Genomic DNA, 22,435 nt, shown 5'->3' on the forward strand with positions numbered 1-22,435 from the left:
CAGCATCTAATGAGATAATCATGTGGTTTTTTTTTTCTTTCAGTTTGTTTATATGGTGTATTACACTGACAGATTTTTGTATGTTGAACCTTCCCTCCATCTCTGGGATGAAGCCTACTTGGTCATGTTGAATGATTTTTTTGATGTGTTCTTGGATTCAGTTTGCCAGTATTTTATTGAGTATTTTTTCATCAACATTCATGAGGTAGATTGGTCTGAAATTCTCTTTCTTTGTTGCATCTTTGTGTGGTTTGGGTATCAGGGTATCCAATAAAGTACAGGGGATTATTACAATTTTTTTTTAATCTGTTGATAAAAGTTGTGTTCTTTTGTGTTTGGGTGGAATGTTCTGTAGATATCTGTTAAGTCCATTTGAGTCATAACATCCGTTAGTTTCCTTATTTCTCTGTTAAGTTTCTATCTGGCAGACCTGTCCATTGGTGAGAGTGGGGTGTTGAAGTCTCCCACTATTAGTGTGTGGGGTTTGATGTGCAATTTAAACTTTAGTAATGTTTCTTTTACAAATCTTGGTGCCCTTGTATTTGTGGCATAAATGTTCACAATTGAGACTTCAACTTGATGGATTTTTCCTGTGATGAATATGAAATGTCCTTTTAGATCTATTTACATTAATTTTAGTTTGAAGTCTATTTTGTTAGATATTAGAATAGCTACACCAGCTTTTCTCTTAAGTCCATTTGATTGGAAAGTCCTTTCCCAACCCTTTACTCTGAGGTGGTATCTGTTTTTGAAGTTGAGTTGTGTTTCTTGTATGCAGCAGAAGGATAGATCCTGTTTTCGTATCCATTCTGTTAGCCTGTGTCTTTTTATAGGCGAATTGAATCCATTGATATTAAGGGATATTAATGACCAGTGATTGTTAATTCCTGTTATGTTTTGGTGATAGTGTGTGTGTGTGTGTGTGTGTGTGTGTGTGTGTGTGTGTGTGTTTCCTTTCTTTGGGATTTGCTGCTGTGGTATTATCTATTGCCTGTGTTTTTGTGAGTACATCTAACTTCCTTAGGTTGGAGTTTATTGTTTTTTTTTTTTGTTTTTTTTCTAGTGCTTTCTGTAGGGCTAGATTTGTCAATAGGTATTGTTTAAATCTGGTTTTCTTGTGGAATATCTTGCTTCTTCCATCTATGGTGATTGAGAGTTTTCCTGGGTATAATAGTCTGGGCTGGCGTCTATGGTCCCTTAGTGTCTGCATAGCATCTGTCCGGGACCTTCTGGCTTTCAGAGTCTCCATTGAGAAGTTGGGTGTTATTCCGATAGGTCTGCATTTATAAGTTACCTGGCCTTTTTCCTTACAGCTCTTAATAATCTTTCTTTATTCTGTATATTTAGTTGTTTGATTATTATGTGGCAAGGGGACTTTCTTTTGGGTCCAGTCTATTTGGTGTTGTGTAAGCTTCTCTTATCATCATAGGCATTTCCTTCTTTAAGTTGGGAAAGTTTTCTTCTATGATTTTGTTGAATATATTTTCAGTGCCTTTGAGCTGGTATTTTTCTTCTATTATTTCTATCCCTATTATTCTTAGGTTTGAGCTCTTCATGGTGTCCCAGATTTTTTGGATGTTTTATATCTTGAGTTTGTTGGCTTTAATGTTTTCTTTGACTAATGAATCTATTTCCCCTATTGTATCTTCAACACCAGAGATTCCCTCTTCCATCTCTTGTATTCTGTTGGTTATGCTTGTATCTCTAGTTCCTGTTCATTTACTTATCTTAAAGTCAGTTTTAAGGTTGATTTCTCCTGCTTCTTCTGTATTGGGATATTCAGGTCTTGCTGGTATAGAACCACTAGGTTCTGGTGGTGCTATATTGTTTAATATATTTTTCCACTGGCATATACCCATCTATTCTTCTAATCAGTGCAAATGGTGTCTGCTTCTGAGGGAGCCTTTTTTGTTCCAACTGGAGCTCTTGGTCCAGTTGGGAGCTCTTGGTCCAATTGGAGCTTTTGATCTGATCAGAGCTGATGGAGTCTATGTCTCAGAGAGCAGTTGTGGTCTTGGAGGATGGGTGGATTTGGGGAGTGTAGTGGGCTTGTAGGTTACAGAGTCAGGTGGGGGATGGTGGTCATCAAGCCTGCTTGTAGGAGTCCTGCCCACTGGCCTGCAATTCTGGCTGCAATAGGTGGGGTATTGGGCTGGAGGTTGTGCCCCTGGGCCTAAAGTCTAGAGGCTGGGGTGATTGGCTAGGAGAACAAAGACTCACCTCAGTCCAATAGAAGCTGGTGGAGTCTGTGTCAGAGAGCAGCTTCGATCTTCTGTTGAATGTATTCTTACATTGGCTTCTTCCCATCTCTTCCTCCCATCAATGCAAGTGTTGTCTGTGTCTCAGGGAGCTGCTCTTGGTCTAATTGGTGCTGGCTGTGTTTGCATCTTGGGGAGCCAGTGGGGTGTTGGGGGATGGGTAGGTTTGGGGGACAAAGTGGGGCTTGTAGATTATAGGGTCTGATGAGGTGTGGTGGAGGGAAGGCCTGCCCATGGAAGTCTTGTCTGCTGACCTGCAACTGGGGCTGCAATGAGTGGGGGTGGGGGGGCAGGGGTTGTGCCTTGGGTCTGGAGAACAATTACTCATCTCTTGGTCCAATTGGAGGAGGCAGAGTCTGTGTCTCAGGGAGCCACTGAGGTCTAGGGGATGGATGAGTTTGGGGGAGGTAATGGGACTTGTAGATTACAGGGTCTGAAGTGGGGTGGTGGTGGGAAGGTCTGTCTGCAGGAGTGTTGCTTGCTGCCCTACAACTGCGGCTGCAATGGGTGGGGGTGGTTGCTTTTACATCTTATTGGAATGCTCTGAGGCATTCCAATGCCACATTGTTCTAAGGCTCAGTAAAACATTTGTATTTGATTATTTCAGAACTCACTTTTTTTAAATAGTTTAGGAGAAACTTGCTATCATTAAAATTCAAACTATCATTCAAAGTGATAGTTTTCTCTTCCCATTCCCACAGAAACTGATAACCAAACTACTTATGTTACATAACTTTTATCTCTTGCAAACCATCATACTACATGTTTTGAAACCTTTAAGTGATTTCCTCCAGGTCTATCTTGCTGATGTTTTTTTTTTATTATTCATATACACATATTTCACATAGAAGCTTTCAAGTTCTGTTGGTAAAAGTGATGCTTGTATTTTCAGTTGTTAAGTGTTTGCCGGTGACAGAACCCGAGAATGGAAGAATTGTAAGCGGTGCAGCGGAACCAGACCAGGAATATTATTTTGGACAGGTGGTGCGCTTCGAATGCAACACAGGCTTCAAGGTTGAAGGACAGAAGGAAATACACTGCTCAGATAATGGCCTTTGGAGCAGTGAGAAGCCAAGATGTGTGGGTAAGATGAACATACTCATCCACTTGGTATTTCAATGGTTTTAGCCATTCTTATGAAAGATATACATTTCCTTTTAAAGTACATTTTTAATTAAAACATAATTGTATCACTCTAATGCTTACTAAGCATGGCTGTTTTCCTCTAATTGATTGAAGTTTTGTTTTTTTTGTTTTGTTTTTTGTTTTTTCATGAACCTCTTATTTTACCTTCCGAACAACTATATACATCATGTCCTCTTATAGTCTCTTTAATGGAAGTACTCAGATGACCATCACTACTGTGGCTTAATGACTTGGTTAAGATGTGAACAAAGGTTACTACCTGGTGTTGCTCTTCAGAGTCTAGCCTCAGCATTTCTGTTGTCTGTTGTAAAATTGACTTCCAAAGGAGAATTTTACAATGATTTTGGAAGCTAAAGGTTTATTGTATGTTTCCAATCATGCATCATGACATTCTAATTTCAATAAATATTGTTAGGAAGTGATATTTCATACACACACACATTTGTATTGCAAGTTTACTGTCAGTTTTATTTTTCTGAATTGTAGCTACTAAATAAATCTCTGACTTATCACAAAGTTATATAATAAATTATTAATCAATATTTCTTTGATTTTTGTTTCTTTCTTCTCTTCTTCCTGTTTTTCGTCTTTTGTTTCTGTGTTTTTGAGACAGCCTCTCACAATGTAGCCATGGCCAGCCTGAACTTGATATGTAATCCATATAGCATCTATATCTTACAGTAATCTTCCTGAAGGTGCCCCAGGTGTTGAGCTATACTATATTTACTTTTGAAATATTATCTAACATCTCCAATATTTTCACCACTTTTAACATTGTCTATCTTACACGAACGGAGGCAGTGTTTTCTTCTTTTTTAATTTTCTTTAATTTTTGAGATTATAATTACATCATTTCCTTCCCTCAGGACTGACGATTTATTTTTAAAAAGTCTTTCTAACAACACTGATTCTTCATGAAAATAATGATATACTTATATGTACATTCAGTGTGTCATATACTCCACACATTGAAGTTTCATGGGTGTTATTTACATGCCTATAACTCATTGTCTATGGCTAATGAAACCTAGGAAATTCTGATCCTTGAGACTAGTTTTAAAGAAAGCATAAGGATGCAGATGCAAATACCTTAGAAGAGCAAGCATAGCAACCCTCAGAAAGCCATGGGAAGAAAGGTGGAAAGACAACAAGGTGCCCATGGCACAATGATGTCCTGAGCCTTGTCAGCTGTACACAGAAGCCCCACTGTTGCATAAACCCATTACTGGGGAGATTAGAACCAACATCTACTCCCTTCAGATAGGGAACTGATGACAGATCTACCACCAAAGTCCATTTTGGTAAACTAAAGAGTTTGCTACTGTTGCAAGGGTAGATGCAACTCAAAACTAGCTGCATCATCTAAAGCCTGCCCCAGCACGGGTGATGGCTCACTAAAGCTGGAAAGCTAGAGCACAATGCACAATGGTATGAGGGTCTTCTAGGAAGCTCAGCTGATCCAAAAGTATTTCACAGCAGTCATTACTGCTTATGTATGCATGGGGAAGGAGGAGCCTAGTCAATATGGTCAATTTCAAGGACTTCCTGAAGCATTTAAATTGTTTACTTCCTGAGCTTAATGAACTTCCTTGGAGGATGGGAGGCTTTACTTCCCTTTAGAGTAGTGGTCCTCAACCTGTGGGTCATGACTCATTTCACAGGGCTCGCCTAAGATCATCTGCAAATCAGATATTTATATTATGATCTGTAACAGTAGCAAAATTACCGTTATGAAGTAGCAATGAAAATAATTTTATGGTTGGGGGGGTTACTACAACATGAGCTATATTAAAGGGCAGCCGCATTAAGTTGAGAACCACTACTTTAGAGCATCCTATCTTTGTAGGAGCATCCCTCCTACATGAAATGTCTTATCTTAGAGAGAATTGTTACTCAACAGCTGAACAGAGGTGATAAGTCAATAAGAGAAGGAGCGTAGGCCAGCACAGTTACTATATAGGCTTGTCCAAACTAACTCAGCTTGATTTGGAAAAGGATGAAACATATTCAAAGTGACCATTTAAAAGTTTATTTAGTTATAAATAGGGAAAAATGAAATAAAAAGATGGGAGGAAAGGCTTTGAGAGACCAGTTGCTAGTGCCACAGTCCCAGAGTAGTGTGTGTTAAGAGAAGTGTGTTAAAAGTGGTAGCCAGGACTTCTCTAGGTTTCTTTTCTTATTTTTTTTTTAACAAAAAGTTCCTACCTATGGTGAAGACAGCAAAGCAGAATCCTGTGATTTTTCAAAGATCAAATGGAAAGTGACTTTAATAGATTTCTGTGAAAAAATGAGGTCTTGAAAATTCTATCAATAATCTGAAGATGTGTTATTTTGCAGATTATCCAACGCAAATATTAACCTGCAAGCCTGTGTCCATTTTCATTTTCACAAGAATCTGAGGACTGTTACAGGCTGCTATTTATTTCAACAGGCTAATTTACCATATGTTAAAGTAGTATACTTTTAACTTTTTTCAAAAGTGAATATTTGAAACACCAAATACATAATTAAGAAAGCAGTCAGGTCAAAACAATTGTTGTTTGGTTGGCTGATTTTGGCCGATTGACCTAAGGGGAACAAAACACTGTCCTTGTGAAAAGATGGCTTGCTCAGCAGATTTCCTTTCATAGTAAACATTATACAATTATTCTCTTGCATTTAGAAATTTCCTGCACACGACCAGAAATTAAAAATGGAAATGGTATATCTAATAAACCAGTTTACAAGGTGAATGAAAGGTATCAATATAAATGTGACCGAGGTTTTCAGTTCAAAGAAAGAGGGGATACCGTCTGCACAGCTTCCGGATGGAATCCTCAGCCTTCCTGTGAAGGTAAAATTACTGTTATTTTCTAAGTCTTTTTTATTTAAGAAGTAGGCTAGTGAGTGGAAAAGAATGATGGCTGTATTCATGCTTTGCTTTGAGCTGCCAGCTCACAAAAAAATGACATGGAGACTTATTAATTATGAAAACTCAGCTTATAGCTTAGGTTTGTCCCATTAGCTCTGATAACTTAAACCAACCCATTTCTATTCATCTACATGCTGCCACCTGACTTGTGGCTTTTACCTCTCCTCCTGCATATCTGTCTTCTCTGCCTCTGCTGGTGACTCCTTGTTTCTTCCTCTCCAACTCCTGTCTGTACCCAGAAGTCCCACCTAACCTCTTCTTGCCTAGCTAACGGCCATTCAACTCTTTGGTTTGTGATACCTGTCCACACAGTTGTCCATTTCTCTTAGATTTTCCAGTTTTGTGGAGTACAGGTTTTTGAAGTATGACCTGATGATTTTCTGGATTTCCTCAGTGTTAGTTGTTGTGTCTCACTTTTCATTTCTGATTTTGCTAATTTGGATGCTCTCGCTCTGCCTTTTGGTTAGTCTGGGCAAGGGCGTGTCTATCTTGTTGATTTTCTCAAAGAACTAAATCTTTATTTCATTTATTCTTTGTATTGTTCTCTTTGTTTCTATCTCTTTGTTTCTATCTATTGATTTCAGTTCTCAATTTGGTTATTTCCTAGCATCTATTCCTCCTGGGTGACTTTGCTTCTTCTTGTTCTATAGCTTTTAGGTGTGCTGTTAAGTCACTAGTGTGAGATTTCTCCAACTTCTTTTTTTTTTTTTTTTTTTTTTTCTTTTCGAGACAGGGTTTCTCTGTGTAGCTTTGCGCCTTTCCTGGAACTCGCTTTGGAGACCAGGCTGGCCTCGAACTCACAAAGATCCGCCTGCCTCTGCCTCCCGAGTGCTGGGACTAAAGGCGTGCGCCACCACCGCCCGGCCTCCAACTTCTTTATGTGAGCATTTAGTGCTATGAATTTTCCTCTTAGCACTGCTTTTATAGTGTCCCATAGGTTTGGGTATGGAGTACATACATTTTTATTGAACTCTAGGAAGTCTTTAATTTCTCCCTTTATTTCTTCCTTGACGCATTGTTGATTCAGTTGAGCATTATTCAGTTCCCATGAGATTATAGGTTTTCTGTAGTTTTTGTTGTTGTTGAAATCTAACTTTAAGCCATGGTGGTCCAATAGAATACAGGTGTTTATTCCAATCTTTTGGTGCCTGTTGAGATTTTCTTTGTGACAGAGTATGTGGTCAGTTTTAGAGAAAGTTCCATGGAGTGTTGAGAAGAGGGTATATTCTTTTTTGTTAGGGTGTAATGTTCCATAGATATCAATTAAGTCCATTTGAGTCATAACATCAGTTAAGTCCCTTATTTCTCTGTTAAGTTTTGATCTGGCAAATCTGTCCAGTAGTGAGAATGCGGTGTTGAAGTCTCCCACTATTAATATGTAGGGTTTGATGTGTGATTTAAGCTTTAGTAATGTTTCTTTTACACATGTGGGTGCCCTTGTATTTGGGGCATAAATGTTCAGAATTGAAAATTCATCTTGGTGGATCTTTCCTGTGATGAGTACATAATGTCCTTCTTGATCTCTCTTGATTGATTTTAGTTTGAAGTCTATTTTGTTAGCTATTAGGATATCTACACTAGCTTGCTTCTTAAGTGCATTTGATGGGAAAGACTTTTCCCAGCCTTTTACTCTGAGGTATTGTCTCTTTAAAGTTGAGGTGTATTTCTTGTATGCAGCAGAAAGATGGGTCCTGCTTTCATATCCATTCTGTTAGCCTGTGTCTTTTTATAGGTGAATTAAGTCCATTGATATTAAGGGATATTAATGACCAGTGGTTGTTAGTTCCTGTTATCTTTTGGTGGTAGTGTGTGTGTGTGTGTGTGTGTGTGTGTGTGTGTGTGTGTGTGTATTTATCTTCTTTGGGATTTACTGCTGTGGGGTTATCTATTGCCTGTGTTTTCGAGGGTGTATCTGACTTCCTTAGGTTGGAATTTTCCTTCTATTGTTTTCTGTAGAGCTGGATTTGTGGATAGGTATTGTTCAAATCTGGTTTTGTCTTGGAATGTCTTGTTCACTCCGTCTATGGTGATTGAGAGTTTTGCTGGGTGTATTAGTCTAGGCTGGCATCCATGGCCTCTTAGTGTCTGCATAACATCTGTCCAGGACCTTCCTGCTTTCAAAGTCTCCATTGAGAAGTCGAGTGTTATTCTGATGGGTCTGCCTTTATAAGTCACTTGGCCTTTTTCCTTAGCTGCTCTTAATATTCTTTCTTTATTCTGTATATTTAGTGGTTTAATTATTATGTGGTGAAGGTAGTTTTTGGTAGGTCTAGTCTATTTGGTGTTCTATAAGCTTCTTGTATCTTTGTAGGCATTTCCTTCTTTAAGTCGGGAAAGTTTTCTTCCATGATTTTGTTGAATATATTTTCTGTGCCTTCAAGTTGGTATTTTTCTCCTTCTTTTATCCCTGCTATTCTTAGGTTTGGCCTTTTCATGGTGTCCCAGATTTTCTGGACATTTTGTGTTATGACTTTTTTGGCTGTGGTGTTTTCTTTGACTGATGAATCTATTTCCTTTATTGTACCCTGTACATTAGAGATTCTGTCTTCCATCTCTTGTATTCTGTTGGTTATGTTTGCATCTGTGTTTCCTGTTTGTTTACTCAGATTTTCTATTTCCAACATTCCTTTGTTTGTGTATTCTTCATTGTTTCTATTTCAATTTTCAGATCTTGTACTGTTTCCTTCACATATTTAATTGCTTTTTCATGATTTTCTTGGCTTTCTTTAAAAGATTTATTGATTTCTTCCAATTTTTGTTTGTCTTTTCCTCAATTTCTTTAAGGGAATTTTTTATTTTTTCTTCAAAGTCCTCTAGCATCTTCATGAAGGTATTTTTTAAAAGATGTTATATATGGTGTTCTGCTTGCATGCCAGAAGAGGGCACCAGATCTCTTTACGGATGGTTGGGAGCCACTATGTGGTTGCTGGGAATTGAACTCAGGACCTCTGGAAGAACAGTTAGTGCTCTTAACTGCTGAGCCATCATCTCTCCAGCCCTCATGAAGGTATTTTTAAGGTCACTTTCTTCTGGTTCTTCTACGTTGTGATGTTCAGGTCTTACTGTTGCAAGAGGGCTAGGTTCTGGTGATGCCACATTGCTCTTTATGTTGTATGTATTTTTGCATTGACATCTGCCCATCTCTTCTTCTAATAGGTACAAGAGATGCCTGTGTCTGAGTGAGCTGCTATTGGTCAACTCTGTGCTTATTGTGTCTGTGTCTCAAGGGGCTCCTTTGGGTCTAATCTTAGCTCTTGGTCTAATTGGAGCTGACAGATTCTGAATCTCAGGGAGCTGCACTTAGCCCAATCTAAGCTAGCTGATTCTGTGACTCAGGGAGTCACTCTTGGTCCTATCAGGGCTCTTGGTCCAGTCAGAGCTGGTGGATTCTGTGTCTCAGGAAGCCACTCTTGGTCCAATGAGAGCTGGTGGATTCCTTGTCTCAGGAAGTTACTGGAGTCACAGACAGATGGGTACTGGGGTAAGGCTTGGGTCTTGTAGATTGCAGGGTCCGATGGGGGGGGGGGTGTTTGGTGGGAGAGCCTGGCCACCGGGAGTTTTCCCTGCTGGCCAGCAACTAGGGAAGAATCGGGTGGGCTAATGTTCATATTCTTAAGTTTAATGAGAATTAAAATATTCCTCGTTATTTGTATATGTTTCTTTTTCAGAAATGACATGCAAACCTCCTTATATTCCAAATGGTAACTTCTCACCTCAGAGGATCAAACACAGAGCTGATGATGAAATCACATATGGATGTAAAGAGGGCTTTTATCCTGCAACCAGGGAAACAGTCGTAAAGTGTACAAGTACTGGCTGGATTCCTGCTCCAAGATGTGGCTGTAAGCTTTATTCACACCTTTAATCCTTATAATCCTGAAATTACACTTTTAAACATGGACAAATGGAGATAAGTAGCAAATATTTGAATTTTTTTCATACAACTTTTAGGAACACTTTACTTTTAAAAGTAAGTAATATTTTAAGTAATAATAATAATTTTCCTTTTGAAAATAGATTCTTTTCTCATACAACATATTCTAATTATAGTCTCCTCTCCCTCTGCTCCTCATATTTTCTCCCCAACTCCCTTCACCCCTAGATCCACTCCTGTTCTGTCTCTCATGAGAAAGTAAATGTCTTCTAAGAGATAACAACCAAACATAACACAGTAAATTATAATTAAGATGAAGTAAAAACTATCATCTCAAAGTTGGAACCCAAAAGGAGGAAAAGAGTCCCAATAACAGGCACAAGAGTCAGAGATCAACTTGTCACAGTCAGGAGTCCCACAAAAATGCAAAGCTAAAAGCTGAAATACATTCACAGAAGATCTGATGTAGACCTGTGTAGGCCCCATGCTTGCTGTTTCAGTCTCTGTGAGCTCATATGTACCTTGCTTAGTTGGTAGAAAGGGCCTTGTTCTTCTGGTGTCTTCCTGTTCTATGAGATTCCCTGGGCTCTGTAAAGAGGGATTTGATGGAGACCTCCAATTTAGACTCTTCACCTAATGTCTGCCTGTAAGTCTCTGCATCTGTTCTCATCTACTGACAGAGACAGCCTCTTTGATAATGACTGGATAAGGTACTGGTCTACAAGTATAGCAGAATATATAAGGAATTATTTATTTATTTACTTATTTACTTATTTATTTATTTATTTATTTATGTAGTCTACAAGTATAGCAGGATATCATCAGGAATCAATTGATTGATTGATTGATTGATTGATTGATTGATTACTAGTAGTATTCAGTATTTATCCTAGATCTGTGGTTTATCTAGTCTCTAGTTCTTGGTTTGGTATGGGTTCCTTCTCATGGAGAGTGCTTTAGGTCAAATCAGACATTGGTTGGCTACTCTCACAAGTTCTGTGCCACTATTGCCCTAGCATATTATTCAGGCAAGAAGGATTGTAGGTCAAAGGATTTAGGACTGAGGCAGTGTTTATATTTTTGATAGCCTGCCAAGTACCTTCCAGCACCAAAGGCACTAGAATCTAGGGGTGAAGGCTCTATGTAGGTACCAGCTCAACTTCTCCATGTTCAATGAGTTGTGTGGATGTTATTCTCTGCCATGGGGCCCCACTGTCAGTTTGTAAGAACAACTCATTTTGTAGCAACAGTCTGGTTTATTTGGGGATTTCTATGGGATTGTCTTGGTCAACAACTCAACTGAATGCAACCCAGTTCCACTACTGGAAGCCTTGTTTGGTAACAAGAGATGGCCAGTTGAGACTCTGTGTCCCCCCATTGTTAGGAGACCTCGTTAGGATCACATTCATATGTTTTAGAAAGTTTTCACTGTCCTAGGTTTCCATATTATCCCTCAAATACCCCTTAATTCCAGCTGTCTCTCCCCAATTCTCTCCCTCTACCCTATCTCCCCTCCCCCTTCATATTCTAGTTTCTCTATCAAAAATCAGGAATCCATAGGTGTGTGGATTTATGTCTGGGTCTTTGATTTGATTCCATTGATCAATGTATCTGTTTTTATGTCAATACATCAATACTATGTGGTTTTTATTACTATAGCTCTGTAGCACAACTTGAAATCAGGCATGGTGAGATATCCAGTAGTCATTTATTTTTTCAGGATTATTTTAGCTATCCTGGTTTTTTTCGTTTTTCCATATGAAGTTTGGAATTGTCCTTTTTAGGTCTGTAAAGAATTGTGTTATAACTTAATGGGGATTGCATTGAATCTGTAGCTTGCTTTGGTACGATGGCCATTTTTTACTATGCTAATTTTAGCAATCCATGAGCATAGAAGATCTTCTGCTATCTTCTTCAATTACTTTCTTCAAAGACATGAAGTTTTTATCATACAGGTATTTTACTTGCTTGTTTAGTATTACTCTAAGATATTTAATTTTATTATATTTAGGCTATTTTGAAAGGTGTTGTTTCCATGATTTCTTTCCCAGTCTATTTGTCATTTTTATATAGAAGGGCTACTGAGATTTTTTTTTTTAGTTATCTTTTATTCAGCCACTTTGCTGAAAATGTTTGTCTGCTGAAGGAGTTCCCTGATGGAATTTTTGGGGCTGCTTATTTATACTATCATATTGTCTGCAAATTAAAATATTTTGAATTTTTCCTGTCTAATTTGTATCCCCTTGATCTCCTTCATTTGTCTTATTGCTCTAGCTAAACCTTCAAGTAATATATTGAATAGATATGGAGAGAGTGGACAACTTCGTCTTGTTTCTGATTTCAGTGGAATTGCTTTGAGTGTCTCTCTGTTTGATTTGAGTTTGGCTATAGGCTTGCAGTATATTGACTTTGTTGTGTATAAATATGTCCCTTTTATCATGAAGGGTGTTTGATTTTATCAAAGGCTTTTTCAGCATCTAGTAAGATGACCATATGGGTTTTTTCCTTTCTGTTTATTTATATGGTGGATTACATTTACTGACTTTTTAGTATGTTGAACCATCCCTGCATCTCTGGGATGAAGCCTACTTGATCATACAGGAAGACTTTTTGATATGTTTTTGGATCCTATCCGCAAGTATTTTATCCAGTATTTTTGCATCTGTGTTCATAAGAGAATTTGGCCTATAATTCCCTTTCTTTGATGAGTCTTCATGTGGTTTGGGTATCAGAATGACTGTGGCCTCATAAAATGAATTGAGCAACATTCGTTTTGTTTCTATTTTGTGGAATAATTTGAGGAGTACTGGTCTTAATTCTTCTTTGAAAGTCTGGTAGAATTCTGGGCTAAACCCACCTGGCCCTGGGCTTTTGAAACTTTTTATTTGATCTTGATTTATCTTTAGTAAGTGGTACCTGTTGAGAAAATTATCTATTTCTTTCATATTTCCCAATTTTGTAGAGTTCAGGCTTTAAAAAAATGTGTCTGTATAATTCTGTGGATTTTCTTGGTGTCTGTTGTTGTGTTCCCCTTTTCATTTCTGATTTTCTATATTTAGATATTGTCTCTCTCCTTTTTAGTTAGTTTGGATAAGGATTCCTCTATCTTGTTGATTTTCTCAATGAACAATTTTTTTACTAATTCTTTATAATGTCCTTTTTGTTTCCATTTTTTTTAAATTTTAGCCCTAGTTTTGATTATTTTTTTTGCTGTTTACTCCTCTTGAGTATGTTTACTTCTTTTTGTTCTAGAGCTTTCAGGTGTGCTGTTAATTGCCAGTATGAGATCTTCCTATATTTTTATGCAAGCGCTTAGTGCTATGCACCATCCCCTTTGCACTGCATTCATTGTGTGTGTCCCATAACCTTGGGTATGTTGTGTATTCATTTTCATGGAATTCTAGGAAGTCTTTAATTTCTTTCTTTACTTCTTCCTTTGCTGAGTAACCATTCAATGGAGAGTTGTTTCAGGTTCCACAAGCTTGTAAGCTTTCTGTTGTTTCTGGTGTTGTTATGCACAGCTTCAATCTGTTGTTTCTGGTGTTGTTATGCACAGCTTCAATCTATGATAGGATGCAGGGAGTTACTGGAATTTTCTTTTATCTATTGAGACTTGCTTTGTTTCTGAGTATGTAGTCAGCTTTGGAGAAAGTTCCATGAGGTGCTGAGAAGAAGATATATTTTTGTGGATTTTTTCATTGATGAGTATGTAGTGTCCTTCTCCATCTCTTTTGATTAATTTTGGTTTGAAGCCTATGTTGTTAGATATTAAAATAGCTACACTGGCTTGCTTCTTAGGTCCATTTGCTTGGAATATCTTTTTCCAATCCTTTGATGTTAAGGTGTGCTTTTTGTATGCAGCAAAAGAATGGATTCTGGTTTGGGGTCCATTCTCTTTGTCTGTGTCATTTTATTGGGGAATTGAGTCCATTGATACTGAGAGATATCAATGACCAGTGAATTTTAATTCCTGTTATTTTATGTAATTGTTGCTGATAATATGTTCATGTGTATGTGCATTTTTCCATTCTTTAGGTTTTGCTGGTGTGAGATTATTTATTTTCTGTGTTTTCATGGGTGCAATTGATTTCTTGGGTTAGAGTTCTTCTAGCACCTTCTATAGGGCTGGATTTCTAGGTTAATATTGTTTAAATTTGATTTTATCACGGAATATCTTATTATTTCCATCTATGGTGATTGAAAGTATTGCTGGGAATAGTAATCTGGACTGGCATCTGTGGTTTCCTAGAGCTTACAGCACATATGTCCAAGCTCTTCTGGCTTGTAGAGCCTCCATTGCTAAGTCAAATGGATTTCTAATAGGTCTGCCTTTTTATATTACTTGGTCTTTTTCTCTTGCAGCTTTTAATATTCTTTCTTTGTTCTTTGTTTAATGTTTTGATTATTACGTGGTGAGAGGACTTTCCTTTCTGGTCCACTCAATTTGGTGTTCTGTGTGCTTCTTGTACATTTATAGGTATCTCCCTCTTCCTATCAGAAAAAATTTCTACTTCTTTCTGTCAGAAAATTTTTCTTCTATGATTTTTTGAAAATATTTTCTAGGCCTTTGAGCTGAGATTTTTCTCCTTCCTCTCCTGTTATTCTTAGGTATGGTCTTTTCTTTTCTTTTTTTTTTGTTTTGTTTGTTTTGTTTTGTTTTGTTTTGTTTTGTTTTGTTTTGTTTTGTTTTCGAGACAAGGTTTCTCTGTATAATTTTGTGCCTTTCCTGGAACTCACTTTGTAGACCAGGCTGGCCTTGAAATCCGCCTGCCTCTGCCTCCCGAGTGCTGGGATTAAAGGTGTGTACCACCACCAGCAGCAGTTATGGTCTTTTCATAGTGTTCCAGATTCCTTGGATGTTTTGTGTCAGGAAATTTTTAGATTCAACATTTTCTTTCACTGGTGTTTCCATTTCTGCTACTGTATCTTCAACACCTGAAAGTCTCCTTTAAATCTCTTGTATTCTGGTGGTAAAGCTTTCCTCCATAGTTCCTGTTTTTAAGGTCTTTTTCTTGTGTTTCAGCTATGCTGGAATATTCAGGGCCTCCCGTGGTAAGATAGCTGTGCTCTAGTGAAGTCTTATTGCCCTGACTCTTATTAATTGTATTTATACAGTTGTGTCTATGCATCTGGTTTTGGGGTGATTATAGGTCGATATTTGTCTTTGTTGGGTGGGTGCTTTATTCCTTGCTTTCTGCTTCCTCAAAGGAGTTTGGGAGAGTGTGGGGGCTGTGTTTTACTTATTTCCCTGGTCTGCTCTGCTGGTATGTTCACAGGGAATTGGGCTTAGCAGGAGGAGTGCCTTCTGGAGTTGGGGCTGGGACAAAGCAAAGAGTGTGGGAGGGAGGATAGAAGGGGAAGATCTGTGGGATCCACATGAGATCAGAGCTGAGGGAGGACACAGAAGGCTGCCACTGGTGTTCCACTGCAGAGCTGGGCTTGAGTCTGGGGGATTGCATCTTGGGAAGCAGAGGGAGAAGAGTCTGCAGGCAGGCTTCCTGGTTTTCTGGCAAGCAAGGCCTGTGGGATAGCAAAGGGCGCCTACCTGTATTGGGGGTGGAGATAAAGCAACAAGTAGGGAGAGTGGGGTTAGGAGGGGATGGTATGTAGGATCCACAGGAGATGTGGGCAATGAGGAAGGAAGGCTGAAAGTGGTGTTCTAAGGAAGAAACTGGAGAGTTTGGTTTGTAGATAAGGAGGGAGTGGTGAAGGTCTTCAGTTATCTTACCTGTTTCTCTGTTCTGCTCAGCTGGTGTGTTCTCTGTGAGTGCCTACTGATATTGGAGGCTGGGATGTTGAGATAAGTTTGGGGAAGGAAGGTAGGAAGAGAAGAGCTTAGTGATCTATTGGGGATGGAGTCAGAGAGGAAAGGGAGATCTTAACAGTTTTCCTGCTATAGAGCTGGGTATGAGACTGGAGTACTGGATATCAGGAGCAGGAGAGGTTTGGGTTTGCCTTCAGACTACTTTTTGCGGTGGCAGGAGCCCTGGGGTTAGCAGGGTGTGCCTTTTGGGTTGGGGACTGGAACAAAGCAGTGAATGAGGAGAGGGGGATTAGAAGGAGAAATCTGTGGGGTCTACAGGAGATGGGAGGGAGAAGGAAAAGGCTGACAGGTGTTCTGCTGAAGAACTGGGAATGAGATTAGGGGTTTGGATGTGGGGGAACACAGAGAAAGAGAAGATCTGCAGGCAGCCTACCAGGTTTTTCTTTTAAGTAACATTTAAGTTTTAAGTAATATTAAAATTTAAGATTTTAAGTAATATTAAAAATAAATTTTAGAAAACTTAAATTCATAATTTACTGCTACTCAAATGTATGTATATATGCATATGCACATTTTTCAAATTAAGAAACGTTTTTGAAGACTTTTAGCAAATTATTGGGAAAGGAGGACATATAAGATTTTATTTTAGTTATTTATTTGCATTGTAGCAAGTATCAATAAAAATATTTGCTTCATAACAAACTTGTGTTGTCTCCCAGTTTGGTCCAGATTTGAGGATGACTTGGCGACTTTCTCAGCATCAGTGTGGTGCTCTCAGAGACTGCCATGGTTCTCAGTCATCAGGGGCATTTACTAAACATTAGGCCCTATGTCCCACATGTCATACTCATAAGGCTTTGATAAGAGCCCTCAGTTCCTTATCAGATAAGCCTCTGCATAGATTGCCCGATGACAGCTAACTTGCTCTAGAGTTAGTAGTGATCAGAGAGACAGTGGGGGCCCAGAATCTGTCTGTGATCTACTCACACACGATTGTTTCCGGCATGGCAGTTCTTCATGTTCTGAGTCCAACTCACACATGAAGAGGGAAATTATGTTATCTTTGTTGGAGGGAGTTGCTTTGGAGGACTTCAGTGGCTTCTTAACACACACACATACACACACACACACACACACACACACACACACACACACACACACAGAATCACTTGAGTCAAGAGTATTTTATTTCTAATATACTTCTCCCATACTTTTCAGGTTTTTGCCTGTCTATATCCATATTCCTTTCTTCCTGTTTAGACATCCATGATAAAAATATATCATACTTAAGCCTGGTATCCCTTAAGCCAAAAAAAAAAAATACAGTGACAAAAGAGTGGTCAGGGATCTCTTCTTAGTCACCATTCTGTCTCGGTGTCAGTGATCTACTGAAGAAATAACTTAGAAGAAGGATTTATTTACAGTTTTGGTGACTTGATTTCATTGTCAACTACTCTCATCACTTTAAGCCTGTGAGAGGCAGAGCATTATGTCAAGGAGTGAGTGCTAAAACAAAGCTGCTTGCCTCCTTCCCACCAGGAAACAAAGCTATAAAAGAATGGCCAAGGTCCCACTACCCCTTCAAATGCATAGGTCCAATGATCTGACTTATTTCAACCAAGCTAGCAACTTCTTAACTTTACCCCCTCTTCCAATAGCACCAGCAATGAGAAACCAAGTTTCCATTAAAGAGAGACTTGGGGAAATGTATGAGGTCCAAATCATAATAAGAAAGAAAAGCTATTTTCAGTAAGAAATATTATTACTGTATGAGAATTGTAAGGAAAAATGATTTTTTTATAGTTTTTTAAAATTTAATTCTTTGACAATTTCTTACACATATATAAAACATTCTGGATAGTCTATCTCCATAACTTTTTCTTACATCCCAACTCTACCAACAGCATACTTGCCTGTCTTTTCCCCAGATTCTCAAGTTCAAGTTTTGATGAATTTTACGTGTAGTTTAACAAAGGGCACATGTGCAGCACTTGGATTGGTACTGTCTTTTGGAACCTAGTTTAGTCACTTGTGGGTATACACCTGAAATCACTGACTCCCATTATTTTTCTAAATCAATCAGATGAAACAGTTCAGAGATGAGGGCCACAGTTCCCTGAGAGTTTCATCCTTTCAGGCCTGGATGTTGATGGCCCATTCTTGATAGACTCAGTGCAGACATCTGTAGATGTTGATAGTTTGTGATTGTAACGGCTCTGAATAGGCCAGGAGATATTTCACAGCCATGATTACTATATTTCAGCACTTAGAATCTTTGTGCCCTTTCATCCACATGTTCCCTGAACTTTTGAGGGATGGTGTGAATGTCTTGTTTAATGATGAGCACACTCTTACTACTCCCATTGCCTTGAGCATTAACAAATCTCTACATTCATCATAGTTTACTGGAAAAGAGAGGCATCTCTGATTAATGTTGACAATTTTAATTATCTAAAATATGAACATATATATTTAGAAGATTGTTCAGTGTTATGTCAATTTATCTTACTAACAGAATTAATTCCCACTCCCTAGATATTATGAAACCCCTGCCATAGGCTTTTGAGTAGGTTTACAATTACAGGTGTGGAATCTGTGTAGTTGAGTTTCTACATTGTAGATCTATCCAGATATATCTAGACCATCTGTGGCATGAATATATCTGAATATGAGGTTTTTCACAGCAGAATTTCTGGCGTTTTTCTGAATAAGATAAAGATGACTAATTTCATTAAATACCTTTTCTACTTAAAATGTGTAGTACTCTCTTCTCAGGCAGGCCTGTTCAAGTACTCATTTCTTTCATCAAATTATTTGCTATTTTGGGGAAAATATGTATAAATTCACAACTGGAACAAGACAGCGGATGATGACCATGAATCTTGATTAGGAGAGAGTCTACAAATTGATCTTTTGTGCCATATTGAATCTGTAGTAGGATGAAACTTATAGGTAATAATTAGAAGATCCTGGAATAGGTCAAAAAATTAACTATGCTGTTACTTATTTAAAGCTTTTTGAAAATTAGTAAATATATTAATCAATGTTGTGAGTAGCCTGAATCAAGACTGTGATGGACCATCCATCACTGCTGATTGGCCAAGACCTACATCTGGAATCGTATAAGATTCAAATGGGGCTGCTTTAAGTACTGACCACCTCTGCTGATCATGCACTTTAAGGAATATTAGGTTTATTTTGAGGAATCACCTATAGAAGAGACAGGACAAATTCATCTGTGTCCACATGAGAAGGAAGATCAGCTAAGAGACAGAGGAATGTGTCTATAAGGCTATAATATCCCTACTTTAAACCATGTCTCCTTTTGTTACCCTTTAAAATGAAATCTCAGTGTGCTAATTTAATTTTTTTATTAAGAAAATTTTTCCATTCATTTTACACACCAAAGATCCCCCTCTTCCCTCCTCCCGCTCCCCCAGACTTCCCCTCTGAACCTACCTCCACTCCCCTCCACAAGAAGGCAAGGCCTCCCATGAGGAGGCACATCCAGTAGAAGCAAGACCAAGGCCCTCCCTCTACCTCAAGGCTGCAAGAGGTGTCCCATGATGGTAGTGCGCTCCAAAAAGCCCACTCATGCACCAGGGATGGATTCTAACTAATTTAATTTCTTGATGTTCTATAAAAAGTAAAATTCTCAAATTTTGAAGAAGAACACTCAAGAGAAAAAGAATTTAAATTTATAAACCATTTAACAAATGTGTGTGTACATGAATAAGGAAGCTATGAGATTTGTGTATTTGGGCATGTATTGGAATTCTTTTAACATACTTCATGAAGGTCCCTGAACTAGAATTATGCTTCATAGAAAAATTAATACTATTTTGATATTAAAAGTATTTATTAATTATAAATAAGAACATGAAGAGGAAAAATTTAATGAAACATTTGATATAAACTTATTAATACAATGAACAATATAGCATTTCAATATGAAGTTATAAAAATAGTTCGCTATTATGTAATCACATTAGATTTCAGTTCTGATTCAAATTATAAGGCAGTTATCATATTGGATATTAACAAATATCCCTGACCCACTTCTCTGGTGACCTGTCAGGTATAACTTGATTTCATGAGGAAAGACTTCCTTACAAACCTCAGCAGTCTGAATCTTATTTTTCTCCTTCTCCTATTGGTGAAATTATTAAGGCCACTCCACGTAGTTAAAAGGGAGGTTTATTTAGTGGCGTAACTTACAAATGAAGGGATAGGTAGATTGCAGGGTCTAGGAAAGGCGTGGCGCAATCCTGCAGTGTTCTCTGGAGAACTCTGCTCGGTCTACCTCCAGCGTCCAGGGTCCAGGAACCAAGAGAGCCAGCGCATCCAGATCTCGGGTCTTGAGGGTCCTCTCTTGGCCCTGCCTTGTAGGCGTGACAGTTACCGAAGCCTCAATGGGGGTTGGAACTTCCAGATCAAAGCTGGAATGGCTACCTACTACATCCTTCAGACACTCTCTAGACATGTTATTGTAATTAATAGAAAGTAATTCACTGATCAAGTGGTTGATAGGAGTGTTTTTCTGTCTGTTTGATTTTTTTATTGCAAGTGAAACCTTGTGATTTTCCACAAATCAAAAATGGGGGTCTATATGATGAAAGGAACCGAAGACCCTACTTCCCAGTACCTATAGGAAAGAAGTACGAATATTACTGCAACAGAGGTTTTGTTCCTCCTTCGGGACACTACTGGGAATACATTCACTGCACTGTACGAGGATGGGAGCCTACAATTCCGTGCCTCAGTAAGTCAATGTCTGCATTAAATCATGTTTAATTCTGTTAAAGAGTGGAAAGAGAAGAGCACATACATAATTATATTTAAGTCTCCCATGACAAAATAAGAAACAGAAGAGTTTTTGAGCAAAAAAGACTAGTTTCTGTCTTTTGTGAGCAGCTCTTCATGAAATGAACACGGAAAATAGGGACTATGAGAAGCCTTTATTGATTGCATATTTTATTTATAAAAACTAAAGATAAATTGTACTTTTTTAAAACATTAGTAAAGGTTTTATTTTTGAATGCCACATATATTCATTTAACTATTGTAAAGATAAACCTTAGTTTTTTTTTTTTTTTTTAAAAATGTATGTTGTTTTTTTATTTTAACATTTATGGTATACTTATGGTCCTTAGGGAAATGTGAGTACCAGTATGTGGAGAATGGGGATTATTTACATTGGAAAGGAAACTATGTACAGGACCAGTCTGTGAAAGTCAAGTGTTACCCTGGCTACAGTCTTCCAAATGGTCAAGACACAGTTACATGTACAGAGAACGGCTGGTCTCCTCAACCCAAATGCATCCGTGTCAGTAAGTAACTGGCTCAGAGATTACAAGATGCTCTTGACTCCCCACCCCATCTATACTACCTGTGGCAAAATGCTTCTTTTCAAGTGTGTATAAGTGAATACTGAGGATTCTTGGTAAGTATATAGAAAAGTAAACACACCTAGTAGACATTACAACAAAATATTGACTAAACTTTTGTTTAGAGTACTATAAACTTTGAAATCACTTTGTTATTTCACTCAAAACAATTATAAAAGTATAGTTTAAAATTAAACAAATATGATAATAGCTACACCCATCATTCATATATTCAAATAGTAACATGCCATTTTATAGTACTGTTAATTGTCTCTGAATCCTTTGTGATGTGTAACTGGAAAGGGAATTCTAGGACATTGTGTGTCTGGTTTTCATGTTTTTCTCCAATCTCTGTAGTAATATGTTTGTATTGATGATCACTTCTTGTTCTTTGTTCTTGAAAATGATTGTGTGATGTCACACTTTATTTTCAAAATAAATGTTTATAAAATGTTACAACATAATAGTGCTGATTTAAATTCCTTTCCTTGGGCTGGAGAGATGGCTCAGAGGTTAAGAGTACTGGCTGTTGTTCCAGAGGTCCTGAGTTCAATTCCCAGCAACCACATAGTGGCTCAAAACCACCTGTAATAAGATCTGGTGCCTTCTGGTGTATAGGCATACATGCAGGCAGAATACTGTATACATAATATATAAATATATATTTAAAAATTGCCTTCATTATCATTTGGGTTTTAAAAATATAATCCTAAATCAATTTGCAGTCGATGAATTTAATTTTTCAAATGCATTTTTTAATTCACACATTTGTAATTAGTTTGCTGTAATATTAAAGAATTCTAAAAATCAATCTGAGTTATATGTATTCTTTGTTTACTTCAGATTGCCAACTTTTAATTTTTTTTATCAGATTTGAATGACATTATCTTGAATTTTCAGAACAATTTTGAAATAATCACATAATCATATTGTCTTCCTATTTATGAATGTAATGTATATGTAAAAATTTTAATCTTTTTTTGAATGCTTGTCAATTGTCTTCTGTTCTATCATTTTGTTGATGAGAAATTTTTGTTAGCATTCTTTTTTGATATTGTGCATAATTTATTTAATCTCTAAGAATTTTTATCTTCA

The 22,435-nt window shown here is 37.7% G+C and overlaps 1 protein-coding gene across 1 annotated transcript in view; it reads left to right on the plus strand.

Moving 5' to 3' along the window:
* Positions 1-22,435, plus strand: part of Cfh (complement factor H) — an 83,677-nt gene that overhangs the window by 20,230 nt on the left and 41,012 nt on the right. Inside the window, exons 5-9 of the mRNA XM_059280089.1 lie at positions 3,151-3,342; positions 6,067-6,237; positions 9,984-10,157; positions 20,521-20,715; positions 21,107-21,283. Coding sequence (XP_059136072.1) covers positions 3,151-3,342; positions 6,067-6,237; positions 9,984-10,157; positions 20,521-20,715; positions 21,107-21,283 — 909 coding nt within the window. The remainder of the gene's footprint in view (positions 1-3,150; positions 3,343-6,066; positions 6,238-9,983; positions 10,158-20,520; positions 20,716-21,106; positions 21,284-22,435) is intronic.

The sequence above is a fragment of the Peromyscus eremicus genome, chromosome 15, assembly GCF_949786415.1.
Source record: "Peromyscus eremicus chromosome 15, PerEre_H2_v1, whole genome shotgun sequence".
Classification (NCBI taxonomy): Eukaryota; Metazoa; Chordata; class Mammalia; order Rodentia; family Cricetidae; genus Peromyscus; species Peromyscus eremicus.